Source organism: Nomascus leucogenys, chromosome 5 (assembly GCF_006542625.1).
Source record: "Nomascus leucogenys isolate Asia chromosome 5, Asia_NLE_v1, whole genome shotgun sequence".
NCBI lineage: Eukaryota > Metazoa > Chordata > Mammalia > Primates > Hylobatidae > Nomascus > Nomascus leucogenys.
In genome coordinates, this window is record NC_044385.1 from 136,710,901 (window position 1) to 136,736,450 (window position 25,550).

The 25,550-nt window shown below is 46.1% G+C and overlaps 1 protein-coding gene across 1 annotated transcript in view; it reads left to right on the forward strand.

The window, feature by feature from the left end:
- COL4A2 (collagen type IV alpha 2 chain) overlaps positions 1 to 25,550 on the forward strand; it is a 205,335-nt gene that overhangs the window by 124,006 nt on the left and 55,779 nt on the right. The window contains exons 8-20 of the mRNA XM_030813682.1: positions 1,193 to 1,264; positions 1,721 to 1,756; positions 1,865 to 1,927; positions 3,633 to 3,668; positions 5,713 to 5,754; positions 7,579 to 7,677; positions 9,301 to 9,336; positions 9,928 to 9,978; positions 11,077 to 11,121; positions 16,294 to 16,347; positions 17,261 to 17,327; positions 20,143 to 20,253; positions 20,769 to 20,918. Coding sequence (XP_030669542.1) covers positions 1,193 to 1,264; positions 1,721 to 1,756; positions 1,865 to 1,927; positions 3,633 to 3,668; positions 5,713 to 5,754; positions 7,579 to 7,677; positions 9,301 to 9,336; positions 9,928 to 9,978; positions 11,077 to 11,121; positions 16,294 to 16,347; positions 17,261 to 17,327; positions 20,143 to 20,253; positions 20,769 to 20,918 — 862 coding nt within the window. The remainder of the gene's footprint in view (positions 1 to 1,192; positions 1,265 to 1,720; positions 1,757 to 1,864; positions 1,928 to 3,632; positions 3,669 to 5,712; positions 5,755 to 7,578; positions 7,678 to 9,300; positions 9,337 to 9,927; positions 9,979 to 11,076; positions 11,122 to 16,293; positions 16,348 to 17,260; positions 17,328 to 20,142; positions 20,254 to 20,768; positions 20,919 to 25,550) is intronic.

The window sequence follows — 25,550 nt, forward strand, 5'->3', positions numbered from 1 at the left end:
GAAGCATAACTACCTGTCGACGCCCAAGACATGACGTTTCTGGATTCAAGTAACTCCATTTTTCGTCTTCTTTAAATGTTAGATAGAAAATCATTGTTGTGGTTGATGTTCACGCTCAGTCTCCCAAGTGTCACGTCTTTTCTTTCAAATTCTCATGCGTAATAATGGAATCATAACACGAAAAAAGCTGAAACCTGGACAAAATTCTGTCCATCGCCATCTTTATCAGATTATGAAATACTTTGTGATGTGGGAGTGCAGTTATTCTCCAGCAGATAACAATGCAGGAGTTTGCTTTTTAATGGGGGAACTTTTATATCATCATCTGTTTTGTGGCCTCATTTATTTTTTAAGGTCTTGGTAAAATATCTTGAAATGTGTCTTCAGTAGTATGTTGCTACCTTATTTCCAAGAAAATCTTGCAAATTCAGGGTTAGACTAAAATTTTGTTTGGTGAGACTTTTTATTTAAAAACAAAAACTTTAAAGTGGGGAGGGAAGAACAGTCATTAATCCCCTTCATCACGTTTTCACCTGAAGCAAATGGAGTTCTCCTACTCAGTTCCACCTCCACCTGCCAGTTCCCCTTTCCTCGGCTGTTTCTGTTTTATGTGGTTCAATTTTTCAATAAACTACATCATCTTCTACTCTATATATCATCAATTTCGTTATCAAGAAACATATCTATTACTTTAAGTGATTCTTATAGTAGATGCTGAAAGATATTTACACATGCACATATGTATTATGTATATACGTACTGTTTATATTTGACACAATTCCAATGTTAAAGAATGACCCAGTATCTATTCTGCAAATGGGTGCTTGTGTTAATATGTTCAGTACACTAATGTCAAAGAAAGCACATAATAGTATTATCAGAAATAAAAATAACATTGGCATATTAGAGGGTTGGTTGACAGAGTATTCATTTGGGTTTTGAAAATAATTTAAATCCTAAAGTATTTCTATTTTAACTCTAGGAAAGATACGATTGGGTCAATAGGAAATTAAAGGTCTCACCCTTGTTGCTGAATATAGGGTTGGTGTTCAGAATAACCCCCATCAGCCATAAGAACAATTAGACCTTGCCCACAAAAGTCAATGTTCAATCATCCAATTACCATAGCTGCACCGAATGTTAATGGATTTTTTTGGTTGTTTTTTCTTTTTACAATATATCTGCTAATTAGGGGCCCCAAGGACCAAAAGGGCAGAAAGGTGAGCCTTATGCACTGCCTAAAGAGGAGCGTGACAGATATCGGGTACGTTTGCAAGAGATGGGAGGGGTAATGAAGGGACCAGTGTAAATTCTCAACTAACAGAGTTAATTGCCAAGTGAACTTTGCATATAAGAATGAATGTACTGAAGGCATGCCTAGAATGGCGGCATAATCCAAGTCACAATGAATTTAAAAGTCATCTTATTTCCGATCAGGATGTTTTCAATCTTATTTTTAATTGTGTGTTTACCTCTTTCCCATATTCACAATACTCCAAGCTAAATTAGTACTTGTAGTTAATATTAGTAAATATTAATATTACTAAAATATATTCTGACTAAATAATATTAGTAAAAATTAATATTAGTAAATTAACATTACTAAGTCCTGATAGGGCTGATCTGTTTGATATGCTTATTTCCAACTCTGCAATAAAAGGTAACTAAATCTAAAGATGGTTAAAAGCTATCACTCTTAAAATTATTTCTTCTCCATTAGGGTGAACCTGGAGAACCTGGATTGGTCGGTTTCCAGGTAAGTTTATTTTTATTAGACGATATTCCCAACAAAAGTTTAAGACCTTCAGAACTCCAAGTACCAGTTTACCTCTCTTAAAAACATTCTCTCGCTGCCTATCCATAGGGACCTCCCGGCCGCCCTGGGCATGTGGGACAGATGGGTCCAGTTGGAGCTCCAGGGAGACCAGTAAGTACCTGGACACAGGTGCCCACTCTGGGACCATCGTCCGGTCATCCCTTCCAGATGCCACTTCTTCAATGGTTGAATCCAGATGAGAGCTTTAAGAACAACTATGATGCTTATAGGCGTAGCAGAGAACATCAAGACAAAACGGACCATTCCTTGCACACATGTTGCTGCTGTTAAGGTTGAAGAATAAGGGCTTAAAATTATGGTCACCAGCTCTCTGCCAGTTATGTCAAATTTTGACTTGGTCCCGGCAGGGTGCCCTTCCATCACCACCCCATACCTACCCAGTGACAAAGAGCCCATCATCCCTGGGCAAGGCAAAACAAAGTCCCACAGGTTCATAAGGAGGAAAAGGAGTCTGCCTGTGCCACGCCCATGCTAGCAAGTGTATCACACCTGGGCTCATTACAGCAGGTGAGATATTGGCCATTGTTTAACAAAATGGCCCTAGAGGGCTCATTGCAAGTAGGGACGAGCAGAAAAAGGCACTTGCTAAGGCTTGTGTAGCTCTCTGGCCACTCCCACCACTGCACAATGACCTGGAAGGTGGACTAGCCACTGCAAGAGCTCCTGACTCGCTCATTCCCCACATGTTAGTAATCAGATAAATAGGCCTTAACTTATACAAGGAGAGATGTGGGCTGCAGGTGAGAGAGATCTTCTCACAAGAAGCCATTGCTCAAGACTGAGACAAGCTATCAAGGGACACTAACACCAGTTCCTTGACAGACATTAAGAAAAAAATGAAGTCATATATGTTTGGGGAGACTCAGTCAAACTAACAATTGGGGGGTACTCATAATTCTCTTCACATTATAATAAATTACAATAATAATAATAGATTTTGTTTCTACAAGGCAAATTTCCCTGGTGCTGTGAAAGTGATTTTTGCAAGTAGCCCCATCTGTGAAAGACCTGGTCAAGGTGGCTGAAATCAGGATCATACGAGACGCCCTTGCTGTTTCACTCCATATGGTTGTTGGCTTAGTCATAGCACACACGCCACATGGTTGGGTTTCATACTTTAAATGCACAGCTCGGAGAAGTCCGGCACAACAGATTGTAATTGCTAGGTCCTTAGCTGCTCTGACAGCTTTTGGTTCTTCACATGAGCCATGCAATCATCCACAACCCCCTCCCTATCATCCACTTATTTGTACTGAAACACTCTTCCCCTGCATCTGAAATGCTTTAATCCTAAGCACAGTGTTGACACTGAATGCTCTGCAGAAAGACACACCATGATACTGCAGATGGACTTTCCGCTCTGCAGTGCCAGGCTGTAGATTCATTCTGTCCATGAAAGTTGGCCAAGCTACCAGGAAGAAGTCCCGCATGGAGTCTCGTGGGGACTCCCAGAGGAAGTCAGGGAAGCTGTCTCTGCAGTCACAGGGCCTGGGACCTTGCAAAGGGATCAGAACAAACACAGAGAGGAGATGGGTGAAGTCGAAAGCCCAAACACACAAAAGCAAAGCAGAAACAGCTGTCCGTAGACAGCCAGCAGATTCTGAGAACTGGAGCTGACCCAAGTCCCTCTCCCCCAGCATGTCATCTCTGCCAAGCCAAATGCATCAGAAACTTCCATGCATCCTACACTGTGTCCTAAATATACAGTCAGTGGCTTTCCCAGAGCTTTCCAGCAGATGTTTTCTGGGTCCTGGGGTAAAGAAAACCATTGACACATTTCTTTGTATTTGTACAGGGACCACCCGGACCCCCTGGACCAAAAGGACAGCAAGTAAGTTGGTTTTGGGGGATGAGGATGAGGGAAGGGGGTACTTAGGTGTTTGTGGATTTGTTTTTTACCATAAAACTTCTTCGTTGACAACTATTTATTGTTTGTATTATGATGAAAACGGTTTTGGAGGTTTTTAAGACTTAATGTTAAACTCCAAGGATAGATCCATGGTGCCTCTGGACATTAAAAAAAGTGAACAGGTGGAACGATTTGTTGTTTGCAAATTAATTACCACATGCCTGTTGCTGTATGAAAACCAAACTGAGGAACATTTGATTGAAAATGAAGATTACAACAATTTAGGGACAGCTCACATTTATTCACGTGCATTGATTTACGAGAATGGACAAAATGTAACTCTATCTGTTGTAGGGAGGCCAATGTCATTCTTCTTATCTGGCTAGAATTAGGTTCTACAGGAGTCTAATGTCAGCCTCTGGGGATATATTCAGTGATAATCAAGTTAGGCTAGAGCCCAAAGCTATATACTGTTTTCATCCCAGAAAGGTTACTAAATTGATTGGAACACAGCAAAGTAGGTGGTTTGTTAGAAACTCGGAGGACAGAACTAGGGTTTCTTATTATCTGAGAAAGCTGGATAAATGTCCAAGACAAACGAATGCAGTTGACAAGGGAAGTATTAGATCAAAATGCAACACAATTCAGAAATGCTGGGCTGCCAACGGGAAGCATCTAGGAACCTTTCCCTTGCCCTGTGTCCCGACGGAGGAGGCGCCAAGCCCACACGTTGCCATGGCTGCCCATTGCTGTGACCCCTGGTGACCACAGCTGCCACTGCCTATGCCCCCAGGCTCCTGTCCCCTCTGACACGGCTTCCGGTCAGCTGGAGAGCTTGCGCAGGCTGCTGGACGCCCCACCGCCTGGCAGCCTGGAGCAGGATGAGATGGGCCCCAGGCCAAGAGCAGCAGAAATAGGACCAGGCGGCCGGGCTGAGGAGGCAGCAGCCAAGCCCTGAGCCCAGGCATGAGCCTCAGATCTCCCCTTGCTGCAGCAAACATAAACAGCCCTCCTCACCCCTGACCAAGGCACTTCCTGGTGACTTTGACGACCAGCTCAGGAGGCAGAGAGGGACCGTGGGGGACTCGCACAAATTGCATTCTAATCTAGCCTGGCCGCGTTTCTGTGCTTTGATTTCAGCTCCCCACCAGGTGGGGAAGAAGCAAAAGGCAAAAATTCATTGAAGGCTTTGTTTTTATTTTCAGAAAATATCTGGACATTGGAGGGGGCGGACGGTAGACTGCAGAGAGAGAGAGAGATCAGATAGGGCTTGTGTGAGCCTGCTGTCACTGTGGGAACACACAGAAACCCTGGGAAAGAAGCAAAGCTGTTGGGAGTAGAAGAGGGCTGTGCCTATGATGTGCACAAATTTGTCATCTTGCTTTTTCTATGCATGAATCTTAGAGGTCAGCGTTGTCAGTCCTCCCACACGTGGCTACTGCGTTCGTGAAATTATTAAATCCTTACTATGATACTGGGCCTAGCTTTGCTTCTTAGGTAAAAAAGGAACACAAAAAGGTTGGATAAAGCCCAGAGAATCACCTAAAATCATTACATTCTGATTGATTTTAAATTTCCAAAGATTATTGAAAAGATAGGTAAAGTTTACATGAAATGAGGATTATTTTGCCACAATGAGAGAAGACTGAGCCAGAAGAAAAGACGAATCATGATCTTCAAATGCAGAGTCCAGGGAGTGAAATGGGGCTGCTTCTTCCATCTACAGGGGTCAGAACCCAGGGACATGCTCTTAGACTACAGTCTGTAGAGACCATATACTCACAATCGAGGGCCAGCACCACCTGGGGTCCAATCTCAGCTCCCACTCATTCACTCTGAGGTCTTGGTCAACCGAAATGACAAACTGTCAATTAGTTTCTATAAAAAGCAAGAATATTATGCAAATATAGTTGCTCAGTAAAGTCGCCGATAATTAGGTCTTGGGTTTCTTTTTCTAAGAAAAATAATTTTATTTCTCTCTGATTATTGGCTTTTTAAAACTTACAAAAATTATTTATCTTTTCAGGGCAACAGAGGACTTGGTTTCTACGGAGTTAAGGGTGAAAAGGTAAAGGAAGCCTGGTCAATTCCAGCAGACGCATGCAGCATTTCTCAGCCAGGAAATAAATCATTTTAATTACTAAGTTCTACGCTGTAAAACTTTTACCTTGAGTTGATCTGCAGACAGACCATTTGCGTAGGGAAATAATCATTGCAAAGTGCTAGGCTGTCACCCACATGCCAGTGATAATTCTGCATCAACAAGATGGTAAACATACACCATCTAGGCTAGCCGAGACTCTGACACAGAGACATGAACGCAGCTCATCTTCAGAAGGTGGAGGTGAGGACATGTCACTGAGGGCATCTTCTCATGTGTGGAACCCAGAGGTGATTGAGGGGACTGAGACTACAGCCAGAGGCTGACATGGAGCCATCTCAGAGGGGACCAGGGGATCTCAGGGACCAGCCCTGGTAGGGCACAAAGGCAGCCGTAAGAACCATGTGGCTTTTCTCCTTCCTTAGAGTGCTAAGATCCAAAGACCTCATGGCCTTTGAGAGGAACGTGTGAGATCACGTGCACGACAGGCTTAACACAGCGCCACACCCCGCAAGCAAAACCTCACCAACACAGTCCCATTGCATTCACCACAAAAGCCATGTGCCCACTGTGAAGTAGACCTGACCCTTGGCCTCATGACTGGAACATTTCTATTTTGTTTTCCCTTCTGCTTTTTGATGGAACAGCACAGTAAGTTGAATCAAGTCCTGCTCATGTGTGAAGAAGAAACTCTTCCTTCTTTACATTAATGCCATAGAAGAAGTCAAAAAAGAACAATTAGCAAGCAGTGGGCTTCTGGAAAAAAAAGAAAAACACATAAAAATTTATAGCCCCATACAATGAAATATAACAAAATAATAAAAAACAAGAAAAATCTGGGAAGAAATCATTGGTGGGAGAAGAGAATAGTCCCGTTAGATATAATGGAGATGAAGTTAGAGTCTACAATCTACAAAGGACTTATGCAAATAATGAGTAAAAAACATCAGGGGCCCAACAGGTACAAGGGAGGAGAACAAAGAGTTTGGGTATTTTAAGATATTCTATTAGTGGACACTCAGCGTACACTGTGAAGTATCACTTTCTACAGCTGACCCATCATCTCCATTTACTGCTGTCCATGTTATGTGATATCTGGGCTCAGACTTGTATGATACAGTTTAATGTGGAAAGAAAGGAAAAGACAATGATGTTCTTTTTGTGTCAATCAGTTTCTGGGAGGTAAATCCAGAATATTATGCAAGGATAACTGTCCAGTAATGTTCTAGATAGATCGGTTTCACCATCTGTGCACCACATCAAAAAATCAAAATGATTTTATCATTTGCTAATGATAAAAATGCAAATTAAAGCAATCTTGGGATATTATAGTTATTTAAGATTGTTTTTTATTATATAAAAACATCTTTAGCTGGGGAAGTAGTCTTTCATTTCTTCAGCATTTCTTTTATCTTGGTGCCCATCTTGGCAACCAGTACAGTAATACCTGTCAAAAACCATAAAGACATTTAGCCTTGATACCTAATAATTCCCATCTATAGAAATTCATTGTAAGGAAACAACCCCACAGAAACAAATGCAGTCCAGAATTGTAAACAACGTACATGGCTTTTATGCATAAATTCTAAATGATTGCTAATGAAAGGAGGGTATAAAAAACTTATATTAGGATTACTCTATTTTGTGATTATTATACTATAAATAGGTATACATATGGTAAGTAATATGCAGACATTAAAACTGCAGTATTTTGGCCAGGTTGTATTTGTATTCGAGTTTTGTAGTTTCCTTTCGATTTAAAGACAACTGCTTTTGCTTCACAATATGCAGGGTGACGTAGGGCAGCCGGGACCCAACGGGATTCCATCAGACACCCTCCACCCCATCATCGCGCCCACGGGAGTCACCTTCCACCCAGATCAGTACAAGGTAAAGAGCAAAACTGACTGTTTTCCTAGTTGAACTAAAAAAAGGGAAAGTAAAAGTAAATTTCTTCAATTGTATCCAACCACATTCCAAGTAAAAGAAGCCTCACCACCAACTTGGCAAATTACGCATGAAAACATAAGCAGGTCCTCCCAGAATGTTTTCAACGCTTCCAGACAGTTACTAGATTCACAGTGCAATCGTGTCGTCAGTCCGTCATCTCAATTGTGATGAATCTGAAGCAACATAAGAATTCATTTAAAAAAAACCTTACATCTATCCTTACGTTCAGTGTAGATGGAGGCTAATGGTCATACCGGAATTCAAAGCCAGAATCTCGGAACTATCTAGCAAAATGTGTTCAGCAAAATAAAACCTACTTCTTTGCTGACATGAAGCACCTTTTTGGAGGATCAAAGTCAGTTTTTGACAGTTTCTGAATCATTCAATTAACATTTTGCTTAATTGAAATCATGCTGTTAGTCTGAAATAGGAATTGCCGTGTCCACTCTGGGTTTGGAGGCTGCTGTGCCACCCACCCACTCAGGGAGGTCCCGCAGCCTTTCTAGGGCTTCCTGTTCCCCCTGTCAAATGGGATGGTGACACTGACCTCCTGGAGCTGACAAGGAGGTGGCAGGCGACTGTGAAACACTCAGTACCATGTCAGGCACACGGAATACCTGGGAACTAAAATAGAAACCCCAAACGGGGAGATCTTACCTTTCCAAATAGAATCCTGTTCCCAACTCCTGAGCAGGGTGGGGCTTGGGCCCTGTGTCCTGGGTCCTGCGCCCTGGGGCGGATTTGGCAGGCAGGACCACTGCCTTGCGGGGGAAATCAACCCAGGTGGCTGAGGCTCGAGTTATGAGTGACCGTTGACAAAAATGTCCTGGGAGGCAGCAGGGAGGGCCTCTGTCCAGCTTCTGAACGGGAGCCCAGAGCAGGTTTGATCCGTGTGGAGGTGCTCAATCTTCCGAGTCAAGTTTCCTGCCTTTTCTACAACCCAGGCCAGGGTGGGATCTGGGGCTGGGCATGGCCAACCTGCAGGGGCAGTTGTGAGCTGCAGGAATCCAAGGTACCCTCAGGAATGACGGGGACAAAGGACCCGCCAATTGCTGTTTCCTTCACCATTTTAGACGAAGAGAAGTGGGAAAAACGTAGATCATGCTTTTGGTCTATGATATTGACATGGCTTTCAACAGCCACTTTTGCTTCAAGTTTCAATATGTTCCATGTGTATCTTTTCCTCAGAGGACCTCCTAGTAATGTTTTCTTCCAAAGAATATTTTCATTAAGGCTTTTCCTTGGGCACGTTGTCCCACCACACGGATGTAAACAATCTGCCTGGAACTGTGTGGGGGATAAAGGAAAACAGAGAGAGAAGGAAAGACAGACTTTCACTTGTACCAAGAGGAATACAGGAATTAATTTATCTTGTGAAAATCTAGAAGAAATGACACATCTTTTCTCTTGAATTTTGAAGCTGCAAAATTTGAGTCGTGTTGTAATCAATTTATAATGACTGAGGATTGATTGAATACTTTCAGCTCATGTCATGAACCCTGATTTTTACCCATTACCATCCTCAAATTAATAAGCGTTTCTTATTTTTCATATTCTTCACAGGGTGAAAAAGGCAGTGAGGGGGAACCAGGAGTAAGAGTAAGTCGCGTAACGAGCATGCTTCCTCCCCTGTGGCTCCTGGGCTCTCGGCGCTCTGCCCGGCATGACGGGTGCACCGTGCGCTCGGGGCCCGCACACCGTCACTCTCTCATCCCCTTGTCCGTAGCAGAACAGTATTAGCATGCATTTTTACACTCTATTTTAAGAAGTCAGTTCTAGAATTTCTTCCTCTTGGCATCATAAACACTGGCTAATCATTTTCTGAGGTTTGGGAAGGGAGCGTGAAGATGGCGGAGGGGCGTGGTTTCCGCTCAGGCGCCTCCAGGTTCTGCCCTCCGTCTCCTCTGTCACTGCCTCTGTCACTGCCTGTCCTCAGAGCTCCAGCTCTCCCTCGCGGTCGCTCACCACGTGACGTGACACATGCAGTCCTGGATGGGTGACAGCCCGGGAAGGCTGGCGGGTCTCCTAGGACCGTGCCCCGCACTGCGCCTGAGCTGAGCATCGCCAGGCGGTCTGGACACCGTCGGGGCTGAGAACACTGAGTCCTGCAGCAGAGGATGACACGTGGGCCCTGCCGGCTGGAGGGGCCGCCCCTGGGCTGCTCCTTACGCCCCCTCTGCTCTCTCCTAGGGCATTTCCTTGAAGGGAGAAGAAGGAATCATGGGCTTTCCTGGACCGAGGGTAAACCACGCCTTTTATAACTGCAGTTGTTGGTCTGGTTGGGTTTTTTTCAATAGGCTTTCATTTTTAGAGCTGTTTCAGATTCACAGCAAAATGTAGCAGAAAGTATAGCGATTTCTCATTATTACTCCCCACCTCCACACACACACAGCCCCCCAGCACGAACATCTAGCCCTGGGGGCTGCACTGGCTACAGTCCGTGAACCACCTTGACACACCCTCTTCACCCAGCAGCAGGTGTGCAGACGTGGCCCTCCCCGCGGAGGAGGCGCGAGTACCGCACAAAACCTTTCTGCTTGTGTGTGTTCAGCTCAGTTAATCTGTAGTAACCAAAAATGTAGAATATCTCAAACACACATTGATTTCCGACTGTCCCAAGAGCCCAACAGAAATGTCCCTAGTTGTAAGGGTCGGGAAGGGGTCCCCGTCCACGGTGATTCAGCCACCTGAGAGACAGACCTCACCTTCAGAGCCCCAGCCTGGACTGACCCCACTCACTCCGCGACCACACCTAGCTGAGGGCTGGGACAGGTGGTCAGAGCCCTGGGCCCAGGAAGAAAAAGCAGAATTTTGGTGGCTGTCTGGCAGTTGCTACCACTCAAAAGACCATATTTTACATTCTCCAAAAATAAGAATAGAGAGACACAGTAGAACATTAGAGTACGAGCCTTTTTATATTTTTAGTTTTTTATTGTACTATCTTTATGGATTTCTCTGTATTTCTTTAAGTGGTAGAAATGAAAGTATTGCTAAAATGATGTATCTCCCTCAGGAAATGAAAGTCTTGGGATGGCTCTGATGCCTTCCATAGTGAAGCAGCTTTGAGATTAGGATGGATTCTGCTTTCTTTGAGCCTTTTTATCATAGTCATTATTTCCCACCCCCGCCCCCCACAACTTTGTAAAGGGGGAAGAATTGTGTTAATAGTTGGTATTGAATTTGGCAATTTGTTGCTATTCTTCAAAATCTGGACCTGAGACTTGATCAGTCTGTCCATCAGCATTTTGCTGTAATCACAGCCAGGTGCCGTAGTCAAGCCCTCTGGAAATGTCTACTGCATATTCTGAGCTGTTTGCTTCTGTTTTTTGTTCATTCCAGGGTTACCCTGGCTTGAGTGGTGAAAAAGGATCACCAGGACAGAAGGTAAGTTGGATGCATGAACTGCAATCTGCTCTGGGCCCATGACATCCCACAGAGGTTAAATAAATAGGCCTTGGCATCTCAGGAAAGAAAATTGTCTCCAGAAAAAAACATTGAAAACGGTTCTTGTATTTGCAGTCACAAAGATAATCCTGCCTCACAATACTTGAAGCAGGTCATTACCTTGGCTCTTATTTTTGCAAACTATCTTTTGGTTCCTCCCCTTCAAAGTGTCCATCACTCGACCCCACCAGCCATGGCTTCTATATCGTCCAACCTCACAACCCTCCTCCATGTCCTTGTCACTCATAGGAAGGTCCTGGACTTGGTGACCCAGGGTCCACCTAAATTTTTTTATAGATTGACCCATACTGTGACACTTCATTTATGTTTAATGACAACCCAATTATTTTTATCATGAGTTCTGTGGACAGATTTTTGGCTTTTTTTTAGGAGAAAAATGTTATGTAAGAAATGTATTATGGGCCAGGTGCAGTGGCTCATGCCTGTAATCCCAGCACTTTGGGAGGCCTGAGGAGGGTGGATCACCTGAGGTCAGGAGTTTGAGACCAGCCTGACCAACATGTTGAAACCCTGTCTCTACTAAAAATACAAAATTTGCCAGGCATGGTGTGGGCACCTGTAATCCCAGCTACTCGGGAGGCTGAGGCAGGAGAATCACTTGAACCCAGGAGGCAGAGGCTACAGTAAGCCGAGATCGCGCCATTGCACTCCGGCCTGGGCAACAAGAGTGAAACTCCATCATAAAATAATAATAATAATGATAAAATTTTTAAAAAGACGTGTATTATGAATCTAGGTCAGATTTAGAACTGTCTGAACTCTAGGTCATACACGATATTTTAGTTCAGTGGTTGATGCCTTTTCACTGTTCACCGTGCGTGCGGGTCCCACCCCACAGCACACAGCACATGCCTCCCACGGCAGGCCCGGCAGTCTCCCCAGGCACCACCGCTGACAGCCCCTTGGGTCTCACATCACATTCACGCCAACATACACACAAAGACGTGTAGCTTCACATGCATGTAACGGAGCAACAAAAGAAATGACTGTGTCTGTGCTGCTCTGCCCAGTGCCCCTTAGAGAATGTTCCACGTTGGCAGGTACACATCTGCCTCGTTCTTTAAAGCTGCAGAGAATGGCAGTCAATAGATGCACCATATTTCCGTACCCCCTCCAGGTGTTTTTCATATTTCCAGCAAATATGCAGTCACCTTGGTGGTACACAGGGCTTGGCTGCCTGCCCATGGGCTAGTATGTCCATTGCTCAGTCCTAGTGGGTGCATAGAGATAGAGTTTTGTCAGAATCACTGCCTCAGAATCACAACTCCGTTGAATCCTGCTCAGGGCTGCACAGAGGGTAGCGTGGCGTCTGGAGGCCCACGGGCTTCAGTTAGCTGGTAAAGAAGCTCGGCAGGCCTAGTGGGGGCTCCGCCATTCTTGTTCCAGGACCACAGATGCACCTGCCTCCCAGACTCGCTTTCTGACCTCCACTGGCTCTAGACACGGGCCGTCTTGACCCAGCATTCTAGTTTTGACCATTCAAACTTAACACCAACCTTGCTGACTTCCTGCAACCTCAAATGATCTTACTGTTCCCATTCCTGTTATTTTATGCTAAACTCAGCCCAGGGAGCCAACACCAGGCTTTGCTGTAATCACACCCAGCCTTTCATAACATCAGTTACTGATCGGAGTACTCCCAAAGGCAGCACACCTAGAGCAAGAGCTACCCAAATGCACCCCACCCAGAGGCCATATTCTAGTTCATGGCTTAGGAAAAGCAAATGTTGTAAAGGGACAGAGGCTAAAGCAGATGTTATCGTTCAAAAGTAACCCGTTTCCACCTACCGCATGTGATTAAAGTGCTGCTGTTAATTTCCTACCATGTGCTGGTAAAATTATAATTATCTTTCGTTTTTCATCTTCAACACAAGGGAGTTGTAGTATTTAAAAGTGTATTCCCAGATGCCTGTAATCCCAGCAGTTTGGGAGGCCAAGGTGAGTGGATCATAGAGGTCAGGAGTTCAAGACCAACCTGGCCAACATGGTGAAACCCTGTCTCTACTAAAAATACAAAAAAAAAAAAAAGAAAAATTACCTGGGTGTGGCGCATGCCTGTAATTCCACCTACTCAGGAGGCTGAGGCACGAGAATCGCTTGAACCTGGGAGGCAGAGGTTGCAGTGAGCCAAGATCGCGCCACTGCACTCCAGCCTGGGAGAGAGAGTGAGACTCTCTGTCTCAAAAAAAAAAAATGTGCATTCCACAGAGATGCTCCCTGGAACTCCAAAGTTAATGAAAGATAAGATGCTATGTAAACAGTGGCCACCTGGCAGCTCCGGGGCTGGGGCCCAGATGTGAAGATGGTGAGGCGTCAGGCTTTCGTTTCCAGCTTTCTGCAGTTGCAACAACTCAGGAAGACGCAGATATTTCCAGTTAAGTGGGTTACGGGGAGGCAGTTTACTCAACTATAGAAATGGGAAATAGGCAGACATACACAAATGACGCAGCCACCCTGCTTGTGAGCACCGATCTGCACCACAGCTGTGTCCGCCCTCTGTCATCCCACTGGCCAGGTGGCCGTCACTCCATGACTTTCAGTTGTCCCCACCCGACACCTCCCCCCAGACACCAAAAGCCCCTCCAAGGAACAACTGCTTGGTAACATAAACAGTGCATCAAAATGGGAGGAACCAGAAAAGAAAAGATATCCTGGGTAGGAACTTGCCCTCCTCTACATAAACACAGAATTGGTCACCTGTCATCCCTACTGAGATTGTCAGAACTTCTATTAGTTCCAACCTTTTCTAAAAAGGAATGGAGACGTAGCGTTTATAAATTCGGTTATATTCAATTTTCTGAGAAATTAGAGATGGTTTCCGCTCCTCTTTCTAAGGGAAACATATCTTTAGTAACTGAGCAAATGCTGTCCACAGTGTTATTTTATAATTTTATAATTTTAAAATAACTCCACAGAGTTATTTTAAGAAGTGTTCATTGAGACCTAGTCTCCTTTGAGGAATACATGCCACACCAACACGCGTTGTGTTGTGGGAAGTCCCCCCTCAGTAGGACCGTTGTCCTGTATGAGGACTGTCCAGGACTTCAGGGACACTGCATTTGCACCAGCTGCAGTGTCGATGACTTGGACTCTCACCAGATGCAGCCTCAGTCTTCCCTGCGGCTGTATGTAGGTTTCCTCTGCAAAGCTTGAAGTGACAGACATGACCTCAGATTGAGTTCTTTTATGGAACTCTCACTGTCTTTAGTCTTTTTATACTAAATTACATCTCATTTGCAGGCTGGCAGGGTTTCTTTGCAGAGGCGCCTCTTTCAAGAGGCACATGCATTCTATTTAGCCTAACAGGTGCTCCCTCGGCCACTGAAATGAAAAGGGTACAACAGGCAAATGAAGAACAGAAAGATGACAGGGGCCAGTTCACACCACGAGAGGCAGCAGACTGCTTTTAAGCTTCAGAAGCATGCATTTCCCTAAAAATGTCTAGCCGTACATTCTTTTCATCTGTTTGTTGCAGCTAGTCCCTGAGGACTTCTGCCCAAGGACTTTCCTTACTCCAGTTATTTCCACCCTTGAAAAACATAAAATCAACCTTGTACTTCTAAAATTGCATAATCAGAACTTCCCATGAATCATATATATGACCTCACTGAATTCAAATGAGTGATATGTTATTAGGTTTGGGGGAGGGCCGGGGAGAAAGGAGTGTGCAGTTTCAAAGCCCTTCACAGTTATCCATTCTAAAATAGTGATCTGCATGTCATCTCCTGACCTCAGCTTCCCCTAAGGGTGGGCTGTGTGGCGAGCTTGCTAGCAAGAATACAGACCTTGCCTGGAAGCAGGGTCTCAGGGAGCCCCGTGGAGCCTCCGCTGGGTCCTTCCCGGGGTGGTCGCCAGCCTGACTCTGGGAGCGCCTGGGTGATTCCTCCTTGGCCATCCCTGTGCCTCCCCGACCCTGTTGTGTTTGCCACTGAGAAACAGAGAGGAAAAAGTTTTGATCGTCATTTTGACTTAGGGTTCCCGCCTAAAAGAGAGAATACATTGCAAGATTTTTAGAGAGCTTTACTCTTCTGTCCAGATACATCATGATATGACTCAATGATAAACTTTTTCTTTCAAAAAATGTTCAAGGGAATGAGAAAACAAAACTTAGTGTTATGGTTGTTTTCTGTTTTTGTTTTTGTTTTTGAAACAGGGTGTTGCTCTGTTGCCCAGGCTGGAGTGCAGTGGCACCATCACAGCTCACTGCAACCTCAAACTCCTGGGTTCAAGCAATCCTCCCACCTCAGCCTCCCAAGTAGCTGGGACTGCAGGTGCATGCCACAATACCCGGTTACATTATGTATTTTTTGTAGAGACAGGGTTTCGCTGTGTTTCCCGAGCTGGTCTCAAACTCCTGGGCTCAAGTGATCCTCCCAGCTTGGCCTCCCGAAGTGCTGGGATTATAGGCATGGGCAACCACACACCGCAGAGATTTTTTTTAATGAAGAGAAAAAAACTCTAACTTAAGTAACCTTAATGCATCTATTTTGGTACTAAATGAGGATTTTCAAAACCCACCCTGGGGGAGAGTTTCAACAGTTGGTTCAGGTTGTCAATACCAGAACCCACTGATCAGTCATAAAAGCAACCCGGCCCTCGTATATTCTGTAGGAGAAGAGGTGCCCAGCATCCTCCGCTAACGATCCCTGCTGAAACCTGGGGCAGCCTCCAGCCATAATGACTCATGTGGAGGAAACGTGGGGTTAGAAGAACAGACTGTACAACACCACGGGGATGAGACTGACCACAGCCCACCACACAGAACATCCACAGCACAGATGACCCAGTGTCTTCGACAACCACAAAATGATACTAAAAACATAGGAAGAAGGGACTATTGTGAATTAAATGAGAATTCAGATACATAGCAGCCAAGTGTTATATTTGGACTTTTTTGGCTCCTGGTTCAAGCAAAGCAACCTTAAAAAGATACTTTTGAGACCGAAGTCAGGGAAAATTGAACACAGACTGGGTTAATACATGACTTTAATGAACTGTTGTTAATTTTATGAGATATAATAATGCTATTGCGGTCACTTTTTGGAATTATACATCAGAGACAAAAATTAAAAGCAAATATCTTTCTTGCAGGGAAGCCGAGGCCTGGATGGCTATCAAGGCCCTGATGGACCCCGGGGACCCAAGGTGAGCCCGTTTCTCATGTCTTTGCCACTTACGGTGTCTCGCCCACCCTGGCTGGCCTTACTCCCCTCCTGATGGTGTCCTGTGGAGGCATCCCCTGCCCTAAAAAGTACGAGATCCCCAAATACACGGCCTCTGACACTGGACAGATGAGGTGGTGGTGACCTACGAGCCACGTGTGCTCCCAGCCAGGGAGAAGGGTGCCGCCTGCCACTCGGGGCCACGCAGGGGTGCACTCAGGCACAGAGGGAGCCAGCAGGCCTGGGGAAGGCAGGCTTTGTAGTAACAAGAGGGTGAGGTGCCCCTGGTTTCCAAGGGAGGGTGTGGCTTGTGTGAGTAATTCTGGAGCTTGCAGGGAGGGGAGACCATTAGGTGGAGGACCAGGTGGGTGTTGCTGGTCGAGCTGAGAGGGAACTCACCCGTGGGGAACCTGGGTGGGGGCACATCTGGAGAGGACTTCTGAGCCAGGTGAGGCTCAAAGAGGTGAAGGTGGTGCCTGGGATGCTGCCTTATGACAAATGCTGCCTTACGACACAGATGGCGCTCCACGGGGGTCCTGCGGCCGCATCATCTCCCAGCCCACCCTCGCCAGGCGGCTCGGCTATCACTACCCAAAATGTAATAGTCTGAACTACCGAAAGCACAGTCTCCTGGCATTCGACAAGGATTTCAAAATGAGATGAGCCCCTGCCTGTCTTGTTCTCTTTGGGCACCTGTGGCTGGTGGCTGGGATGCCAGGCTCTGCCACCCTAGCATGGGGATGCTGCCCCAGGCACTGTCTGTGGTTCCACTGGTTGAAATAGCTGCTCTGCCAGCCTGACGGTCCACGCTCGGGTTTCTTCTTTGGAAATATGTGTACTGTCAAAAACTCCAAAAAGCTATTCTCACATCCTGTTTTTCTCTTTTCTTTCTCTAGGGAGAAGCCGGAGACCCAGGGCCTCCTGGACTACCTGCCTACTCCCCTCACCCTTCCCTAGCAAAAGGTATGTGAACAATTTCACCTGCATAGTTCAGCATCACATACACATTCTCTCCTGTTAGGGACACAGAGCCATGAACTTTCAAGAGAGATTTTCTAAGCAACCCTAAAACTTGAAGTATAATAATAATAATAATAATAATAATAAAACGAAATTTAGAACATAACTTCATGTACAATTTCCCTCATGCTTAAGTGTATCACAGGGAGACCTTTGTGTTGCCTGTGCCTGAGACAGTCCTCACCACCTACACGTGAGAAATCCCCTCCGTTGGGGAATTCTTTCATTTCTGCTTAACTTGTAGAGTTCTAGTTCTGCCGTCTGGACTATCGCTAAAGAAATCAAGGGGCAGCAGCCCCAGCCACCTTCGGATTTTTTCTCCAAATGTACCAAGGTTCTTAAGCCCTCTGCTTGCCAGCCCGACACCTGGAATTGATCATAACTCATAACCAGTGAACAGTCACATGCTTTCAGGCTTCAAGGCAACTAAATTCCCAGATATTTGCACATAACAACCACTCCCCACTGTCACAGTTGACCTTGGAGTGTAAACGAAGGACTTTGCGCATGTCGTCACTAATGCTCATCTTGTTATTAAGGCTCAGCCTTCCAAATTGGAAAGATTATATGGAAATCCGATCCTAGTCCTACAACTAGAGCACTTGGCTCTGAACCTTGTAGAATGCACATCCTTCTAGGTTAAAAAAAAAGTTTCGAGAACCTCCTCCTAATAATCGTGCGTATATATCTTTGCGGATCATTAGCCCATGTTATAGTCAGCTCTGTGAGGACAGACATTTCAGCCTGTCTTGTTCGCTGCTGTATTCCCAATGCGTGGAACAGGACAGGCACAGAGTTGGAGCTCAGCAAACGCCTGACTGTGTGAGTGAACGACATGCCGAAACATACATCAGACAGGCATTGTGAAGGGTGGGGTTTTTTAAATACACACGCTCTGGTGTTTACCTCTTGAACTCAGCAGGTCACCTGGCCTCCCTGTCCTCTAAGCCTAGGTGTCAAGAATTCACCTCCCTGCTTAGATGCGAGCCCTCTGTCAGTTTGATAATGGCTTTGCATGTCTTCATCCAATGCTGATCAAAACACAGGACAGAACAGGGCCACGGGCAGTGCCTCGAGGAGCCCCTGAGATATCTGTCTGGGGAGGCGTGGAGCCATGAATGGGGATATTTTGAAATCCATGCTCAGCTTCCATGATGCCCGTAACTATGAGAGTGGCATTTCCTGCCTCATCCATGGCGCACACCTGGCTACCAAACCTGAGACCCACTAACAAGGGTCATGAGCCCACTTTGACTTGACTCATTATTAATAATTTTGGTAAAAAGGAAATATTCTCTTTGAGATTTTAGGAACATAATTTTTAAGTTAATGCTGGCGATGTTTCTTTTGCATTTTTTAAAAATGTTGCTGACTGAGAACCCAGCTCTCACCAACCCCTCCCTTCTCACCGCACTATATTCCTGGAAATCACACTGCAAAGGCGGGTGCTTTCAAAATTCACTTTTTCCCACAAGCGGATTCAGAAATGCGGAGGTTGCCTGCCGCCTTTTCTACTGGACAACATTTCCAAGGTATTGGTGAGCTGGAATGTGACTGACTTGCTTTCCAGGGTTTCTTAAAGTCAAAGGTTGACTAACCCGCAGATTCCCTCAGGGAAAAGAGGCAGTAAGCGTATCTTTTTCAAGGTAACATTGCATGAACTTGTCAAAAGGCAAAAAGGAGAGAGGGGTTTGTATTAAAAGAAATGATTCCGAGCTACCTAGAAATAAAAGTAATCTTGCTATTCTTCCAAACAGTGAGGTCTGTGGCTTTCAATTTTGTCTCTTTTTATGGAATCATGACAATGGCTAACAGGTGTATAGGTCACACTGTGTGCCAGGCGATGCTCCAAGTTGTCCTAGTTGTACTTTTCAGTGTGTTTACCCCTCTGGGTGACCCTGTGAGGTGGAGATGGACTTGGCTCCGTTTACTGAGGGAGAGATGGAAGCGCAGGGCAGTTGAGTTCCTTGCCCAGGGTTGTGTTTAAGTGGAGGAGCCAGATTCAGGCCCAGGGCCTCTGGCTGCAGAGCGCAGCCCCCTGCACACTCGGCATGAAGCTGCCCAAGCAGGAGATGCCATACACGGAAGTCAGGCCTTCTGTCCCTTGCACGTGCGACTTCAGTGTGACGCCCAGCAAACCCTCTCCTTATTTTAAGGAACTTCATAAGATGACATGCAGAGTGAAAGCTTTCCTAGAAATTCCTAATGCCTACATGATAAAAAGTCCTATTTTCTTCTCTTCTCATCTTTCCCAATTATAATCTAGAAAACAATGTGTTCTGCAATAAAGCGTCGCTATTTACACAGCAAAGGAACATAGCCGTGCCACTTTGTCTTTGTTTGTTCAGGGGTGAGAGTTTTTAAAAGCCAAATTTTGTTATTCATCCAGCAGACAGGGATGAGGAAAAGAGCCTAATAGGGTTAAAGCTGGGGCTGAGGGGCAGAGTGGGGTGCAGGGAAGTGAGGCCTCCTCGCTCCCAGGCCTCCAGCAGAATGGGCAACCACATTAGCTCCTTCTTTATTCGAGCTTTGGACTCACCTACTTCCTCACCCGGTTTTCACTAATCCTCTTCCCCTGCTGGCGATTGAGCCCCTTAAAAAGAGAGACCACCCCATGTATTAATCATCTTAACTCCTCATCAGGCCGCATACAGCATATGGAGCGTTTGGTAAATATGTAGTCAGTGAAAAAGCGAACGCCAGCTGCGATCCGTAGACTACAGTCTTGTTCTTACTGTGGGACTTGTTTCACTTCCAGGTGCGAGAGGTGACCCAGGATTCCCAGGGGCCCAAGGGGAGCCAGGAAGCCAGGGTGAGCCAGGAGACCCGGGCCTCCCAGGCCCCCCTGGCCTCTCCATCGGAGATGGAGGTAATGTGGCTTCATAATATCAACACCGGAGACCCAAAGCACCTGCGCTCAGGTCCTAGCACACACAAGTGAGCCTTCATTGACGACGTCGCTATGTCGTCGTTACTCTTCCCCACTGACTAGTCTTAGCAACTCTAAGGAGCCCCGTGCACATGCTTTGGACACCTTCACAGAACCTCTGCACATATGACAGTAACTCCCCAACTAGGTTAGATGGTGCCACGATGAGTAACTGGCACACTTCCACCTGTGGGTTGGGAAGAGCATGGAGAATCATCAGGTGTTATTGCCCAGTGTTGATCACAACTATCAAGCCATTATTTAAGGGGCAAGGAGAGGGATGTTTTTAATGTTGAAAAACGGTAATGAACTATACCAATGGCTTCTACCCATCGGAGTTATTGATGGGGCCATGAAGCCCACTAGTGCCCCAGTGGGCCCCTCTGGACGCGAACACAAAGGCAGTGGTGTAGCATGGGAGACTCACACTGCAGGTGAATGCTGTTTGGTTTCAGATCAGAGGAGAGGCCTGCCGGGTGAGATGGGACCCAAGGGCTTCATCGGAGAGCCCGGCATCCCTGCGCTCTACGGGGGCCCACCTGGACCTGATGGAAAGCGAGGGCCTCCAGGACCCCCCGGGCTCCCTGGACCACCTGGACCTGATGGTGAGTGGAGGGAAACAAAAGGGAGGGTGTATCCTAATGTCCAGATGAGGCCCGGTCCCAGCCAGATGTTATTTGGGATTCTGTGCTAAATGACTCTGGGAACGAATCCAGCAGGCCAGTGATTAGGATGCAGTGGATCCAGGTAGATTAGGGTGTAGTGGGTGCTCTCTGGGGTCCATGCAGAAGCTGGGGATGGAAGCTGAAGCCCTGGAAGCCTGTGAGTATCACAACCCCGTGGATGCCACACAGTGAGGTTTAGTTGCTGCAGCTTCGGTGAAATCCATCCTTCAGCGAAACATCTGAGCTGCACAGTCTGGAAACAGATGTGAGCTGACATCGCTGCCTCTGTGTCGGGGTGATACATTCCACAAACCTAATCCAGGGTGAGGGCCTCACCCTTGACTGGCAGCCTCTCTCCTCTGTTACTCCAGCATGTTTAAGCCACCTTGATAATCTGCCTTCTCAGCCCGTGCACAGCCAAAGCTACAAGTGAACAGGTGAGAGTAGCTGGTGGCAAAAAGAGATGGCTGCATTATCTGCAAAAATAAGTGACAGCCGTCGGCCAAGGCCCAGACAAATGCCCATGAAAGTCAATAAAGCTGGCGGGCACAGGAGTGTGGACCCACCTGCCACCCAGTAGTGCATCCCTGAGTCAGCAAAGATGCTCTTTCAGGTTATAACGTTAGGTGACTCAGCTTGAGTTGAGAATGACCTGTCTCAGGCAGCGGGAAACATGCAGTCCCGCCTGGAGCTTGCTGTCAGCAAAGGCTGCTCTTTCAGCTTCAGCATTCAGAGAATTATGCTTTAAAGACCAAGCTTGTCCAACCCATGGGCCACATGCAGCCCAGGACGGCTTCAAATACAGCCCAACAAAATTCATAAACTTTTTAAAAACATTTTTACAATTTTTTTAGCTAATCAGCTGTATTAGTTCGTTCTCACACTGCTGTAAGAACGTACCCAAGACTGGGTGACTTATAAAGGAAAGAGGTTTAATTGACTCACAGTTCTGCAGGGCTCAGGAGGCCTCGGGAAATTTACAGTCATGGCAGAAGGGGAAGCAAACATGTCCTTCATGGAATCAGGAAGGAGAAGCGAGGAGTGAAGAGGGGAAAAGCCCCTTCTAAAACTGTCAGATCTCATGAGAACTCACTCACTGTCGTGAGAACAGCATGGTGGAAACCGCCTCCATGATTCAGTTACCTCCTGTGAACCAGGTCCCCACCATGACATCTGGGGATTATGGGAACTACAACTCAAGATGAGATTTCAGTGGGGACACAAGACCTAACCATATCACCAGCTAACATTAGTGTTAGTGTATTTTATGTGTGGCCCAAGACAATTCTTCTTCCAATGTGGCCCAGAGAAGCCAAAAGACTGGACACTCCTGCTTTCGATGTTGTGAAATGCCTAATAGGAATATTTCATTCTCTCGCAAGAGTGAATATAGGAGACATTGGGAGAAAATAAGAGGTCATAGTCTCTTTCCATGTGACATTGACCAAAAGTTAACAGCCTCTTCTTTCCAAAGTAGTTTAAATTCCCTGACATTGCCCCTAATAATCTCTTATAGCCTCCTACCTTCAGGGAGGAAAAACACCATGTTTGCTAATGGACAGTGTTTGGTTTTAGTAACAGGTCAAATTCAAAGTCTCTGCTTTTGTTTTTGTTTGTTTGTTTGTTTGCTTTTAGACGGAGTCACGCTCTGTCGCCCAGGCTGGAGTGCAGTGGCGCAATCTCGGCTCACTGCAAGCTCCGCCTCCTGGGTTCACTCCATTCTCCTGCCTCAGCCTCCCGAGTAGCTGGGACCACAGGCGCCCGCCACCACACAGCTGGGACCACAGGCGCCCGCCACCACGCCCGGCTTATTTTTTGTGTTTTTAATAGAGACGGGGTTTCACCATGTTAGCCAGGATGGTCTCGATCTCCTGACCTCGTGATCCGCCTGCCTTGGTCTCCCAAAGTGCTGGGATTACAGGCATGAGCCACCGTGCCCGGCCCAAAGTCTCTGTTTTAATTGTTTTTGGAAGATTACTTCTCTTTGACACATCTAGAAGGAAAATCATTGGAGTTATTAGAGGCAATATCTTCTATTTAAAAAGTAGTAGTCACTTCTCTGTGTCTGTTTTATATTATGAAGTAAAATTTTAACTTAATATGCTTTCTACTTTCCCAATTTTTCTTCAACTAGAAAACTCACATATTCCCACATTATTTTGAAAATTTTTAGGTGCAGATATTTCCCTGGATCATGAACCTGCCAAAGAGTCTGAGCAGTGTGAACTTTATTTATTTTTATTTTTTATTTTTTTGAGGCAGGGTCTCGCTCTGTATCCCAGGCTGGAGTGCAGTGGTGCAATCTCTGCTCACTGCAACCTCCACCTCGTGGGATCAAGCGATCTTCCCACCTCAGCCTCTTGAGCAGCTGGGATTACAGGCATACACCACCACCACGCCTGGCTAATTTTGTAATTTTGGTAGAGACAGGGGTTTCACTATGTTGCCCAGGCTGGTCTTGAACTCCTGAGCTCAGGTGATCTGCCCACCTCAGCCTCCCACAGTGCTGGGATTACAGGTGTGAATCACCACACCTGGCCTTTAATTTTTTTTATTATCCTGGACTGCTGTGATAAGAGCTAGGTTTCTATGAGCATTATATTTCCTAAGCAAATGGTATCTTTTGAGTTTTCTTTTTCTGGAGCAGGACATAACATGTTAAAAACAAAAGCATACAAATATTCCATTTTAATGGCCAGGCATGGTGGCTCACACCTGTAATCCCAGCGCTTTGGGAAGCCGACGTGGGCCGATCATCTGAGGTCGGGAGTTCAAGACCAGCCTGACCAACATGGTGAAACCCCATCTCTACTAAAAATACAAAATTAGCCAGGTGCAGTGGCGCATGCCTGTAATCCCAGTTACTTGGGAGGCTGAGGCAGGAGAATCACTTGCATCCAGGAGGCAGAGGTTGCAGTGAGCCAGGATCGCACCTTTGCACTCCAGCCTGGGCAACAAGAGCAAAACTCCATCTCAATTAAAAAAAAAGAAAAAACATCCACTTTAAAGAACTGTGATCAAAGGCTAACATCGCCATTATTCCTGTAACTAAACTCCATTTTGATAAAGTCACAAGCATATGCCATCTTGCTTTTCAAGTCTTGCGTAGTAAATCCGTGGTTTACTAGCATAAGTCAACTGCGAACAATTTAATTTCTGATCTGTATTGTGGGCTGATGAGGAAAATAATAAAATGAATGGTGTCAGATCAATATTACCAGCTAAAAATTTTAAAAGCACACAACTTAAGTCCTCTAATTATATATATTACCCCTGTGAGACACAAGGTTTCCAAATCAACATTTTTAGAGCAAGTTCTTATACAAATAGTAGTCTACCATAATGGCCTGTGGAAAATGTGGTATGGTTGTAGTTTAGTAGGAATGACCTTGATTCCCATGGAGTTCTCTGACTTTTCCCCTGGAATGAAATTGTTAGATTCCTCTCTTGTTAACTACATTTCATCCTGTTTTATAGGTTGCTACTGATGAAAACCAGAATTTTTAGTCTTTTGCAGCTGCAGTAAAATCAAACCATGAAGACAGTTTTCTTTCTGGGTGAAATATTTTGCTTCCCCCTGTTCTAGTTCAGTTAGCTGAATTGAGTTCTGGGGAGTTCTGTTCCACTGTAGAAAAAGTCAAAATAGGCCTGGCTTGTTTGGCCAGGGGCTCTTTGTGGAAATCACGTTGCAAACATCTAAGAGGCACACTGCTATTCTATAGGACTTATTTAAAATGACTAATGTATTAGAGAAGAGGAGAGCAGCAGGGGGCAGAGGAAGGCTGTCACCTTCAGAGAGCCACTGTGTGCCTCTGGGACTAAATTTGCAAAGCATCCAATGCTTCCATTGTAAGGAGCGCCCACAATCTCTTTGTCCTGAATGAATGACGTGTCTCAGATTGACAATGGTGACGTCTCTGAAGTGTGTGTGGTTAAATTTCTCTCTACCTGTGACACTGCACGTCTCATCACACAGAGGGAGGGCTTGGAGACATAGAACAAAGCTCACAAAGTCCACAACTGACCGGACACGCAGCTGACCTGGTCACCGGTCACCCTTTGTCCCCAGCAGCACGGGGTGCGGCCGCCTCTTCTCCCCTCCACTCCCGGGAAATCCCACTGCCCCCCTGACATCTCTCCTCTGAAGTCCCTGCCCCTCCCTGCACTCCCCACCTGGATGAACCCGTCCTCCACCTGAAAGTACATGCAGTGTGTGCTGGTCACTCTCTCATTTCCTCTCCAGCCCTGTTCTGTGTTCTGAGCTACTAACAGAAACCGTTAACACGGAGTCAACCCTATGCACGTGTCTCACAAATGCCTCAAGCTCTCCATGTCCAAAATGGAGCTCTGGGCCTCCTCCGTCCCCACCCCCTGCCACCCCGCAGGCCTCGCCCTTGGTCCTCACCCCCCTGCACAAACCCGGGAGCTCCAGCAGAACCCTGGGCCACTCTGCGTCCCTCACCCATTCTGTACTGGCTCCCTCGCACATCCTGGCGGGTCCTCCGCTCCAATGCTGTGTGTGCCCTTGCTATCCACCACCACCGCCCACGCAGCCTGCTAGGATGACCCCCA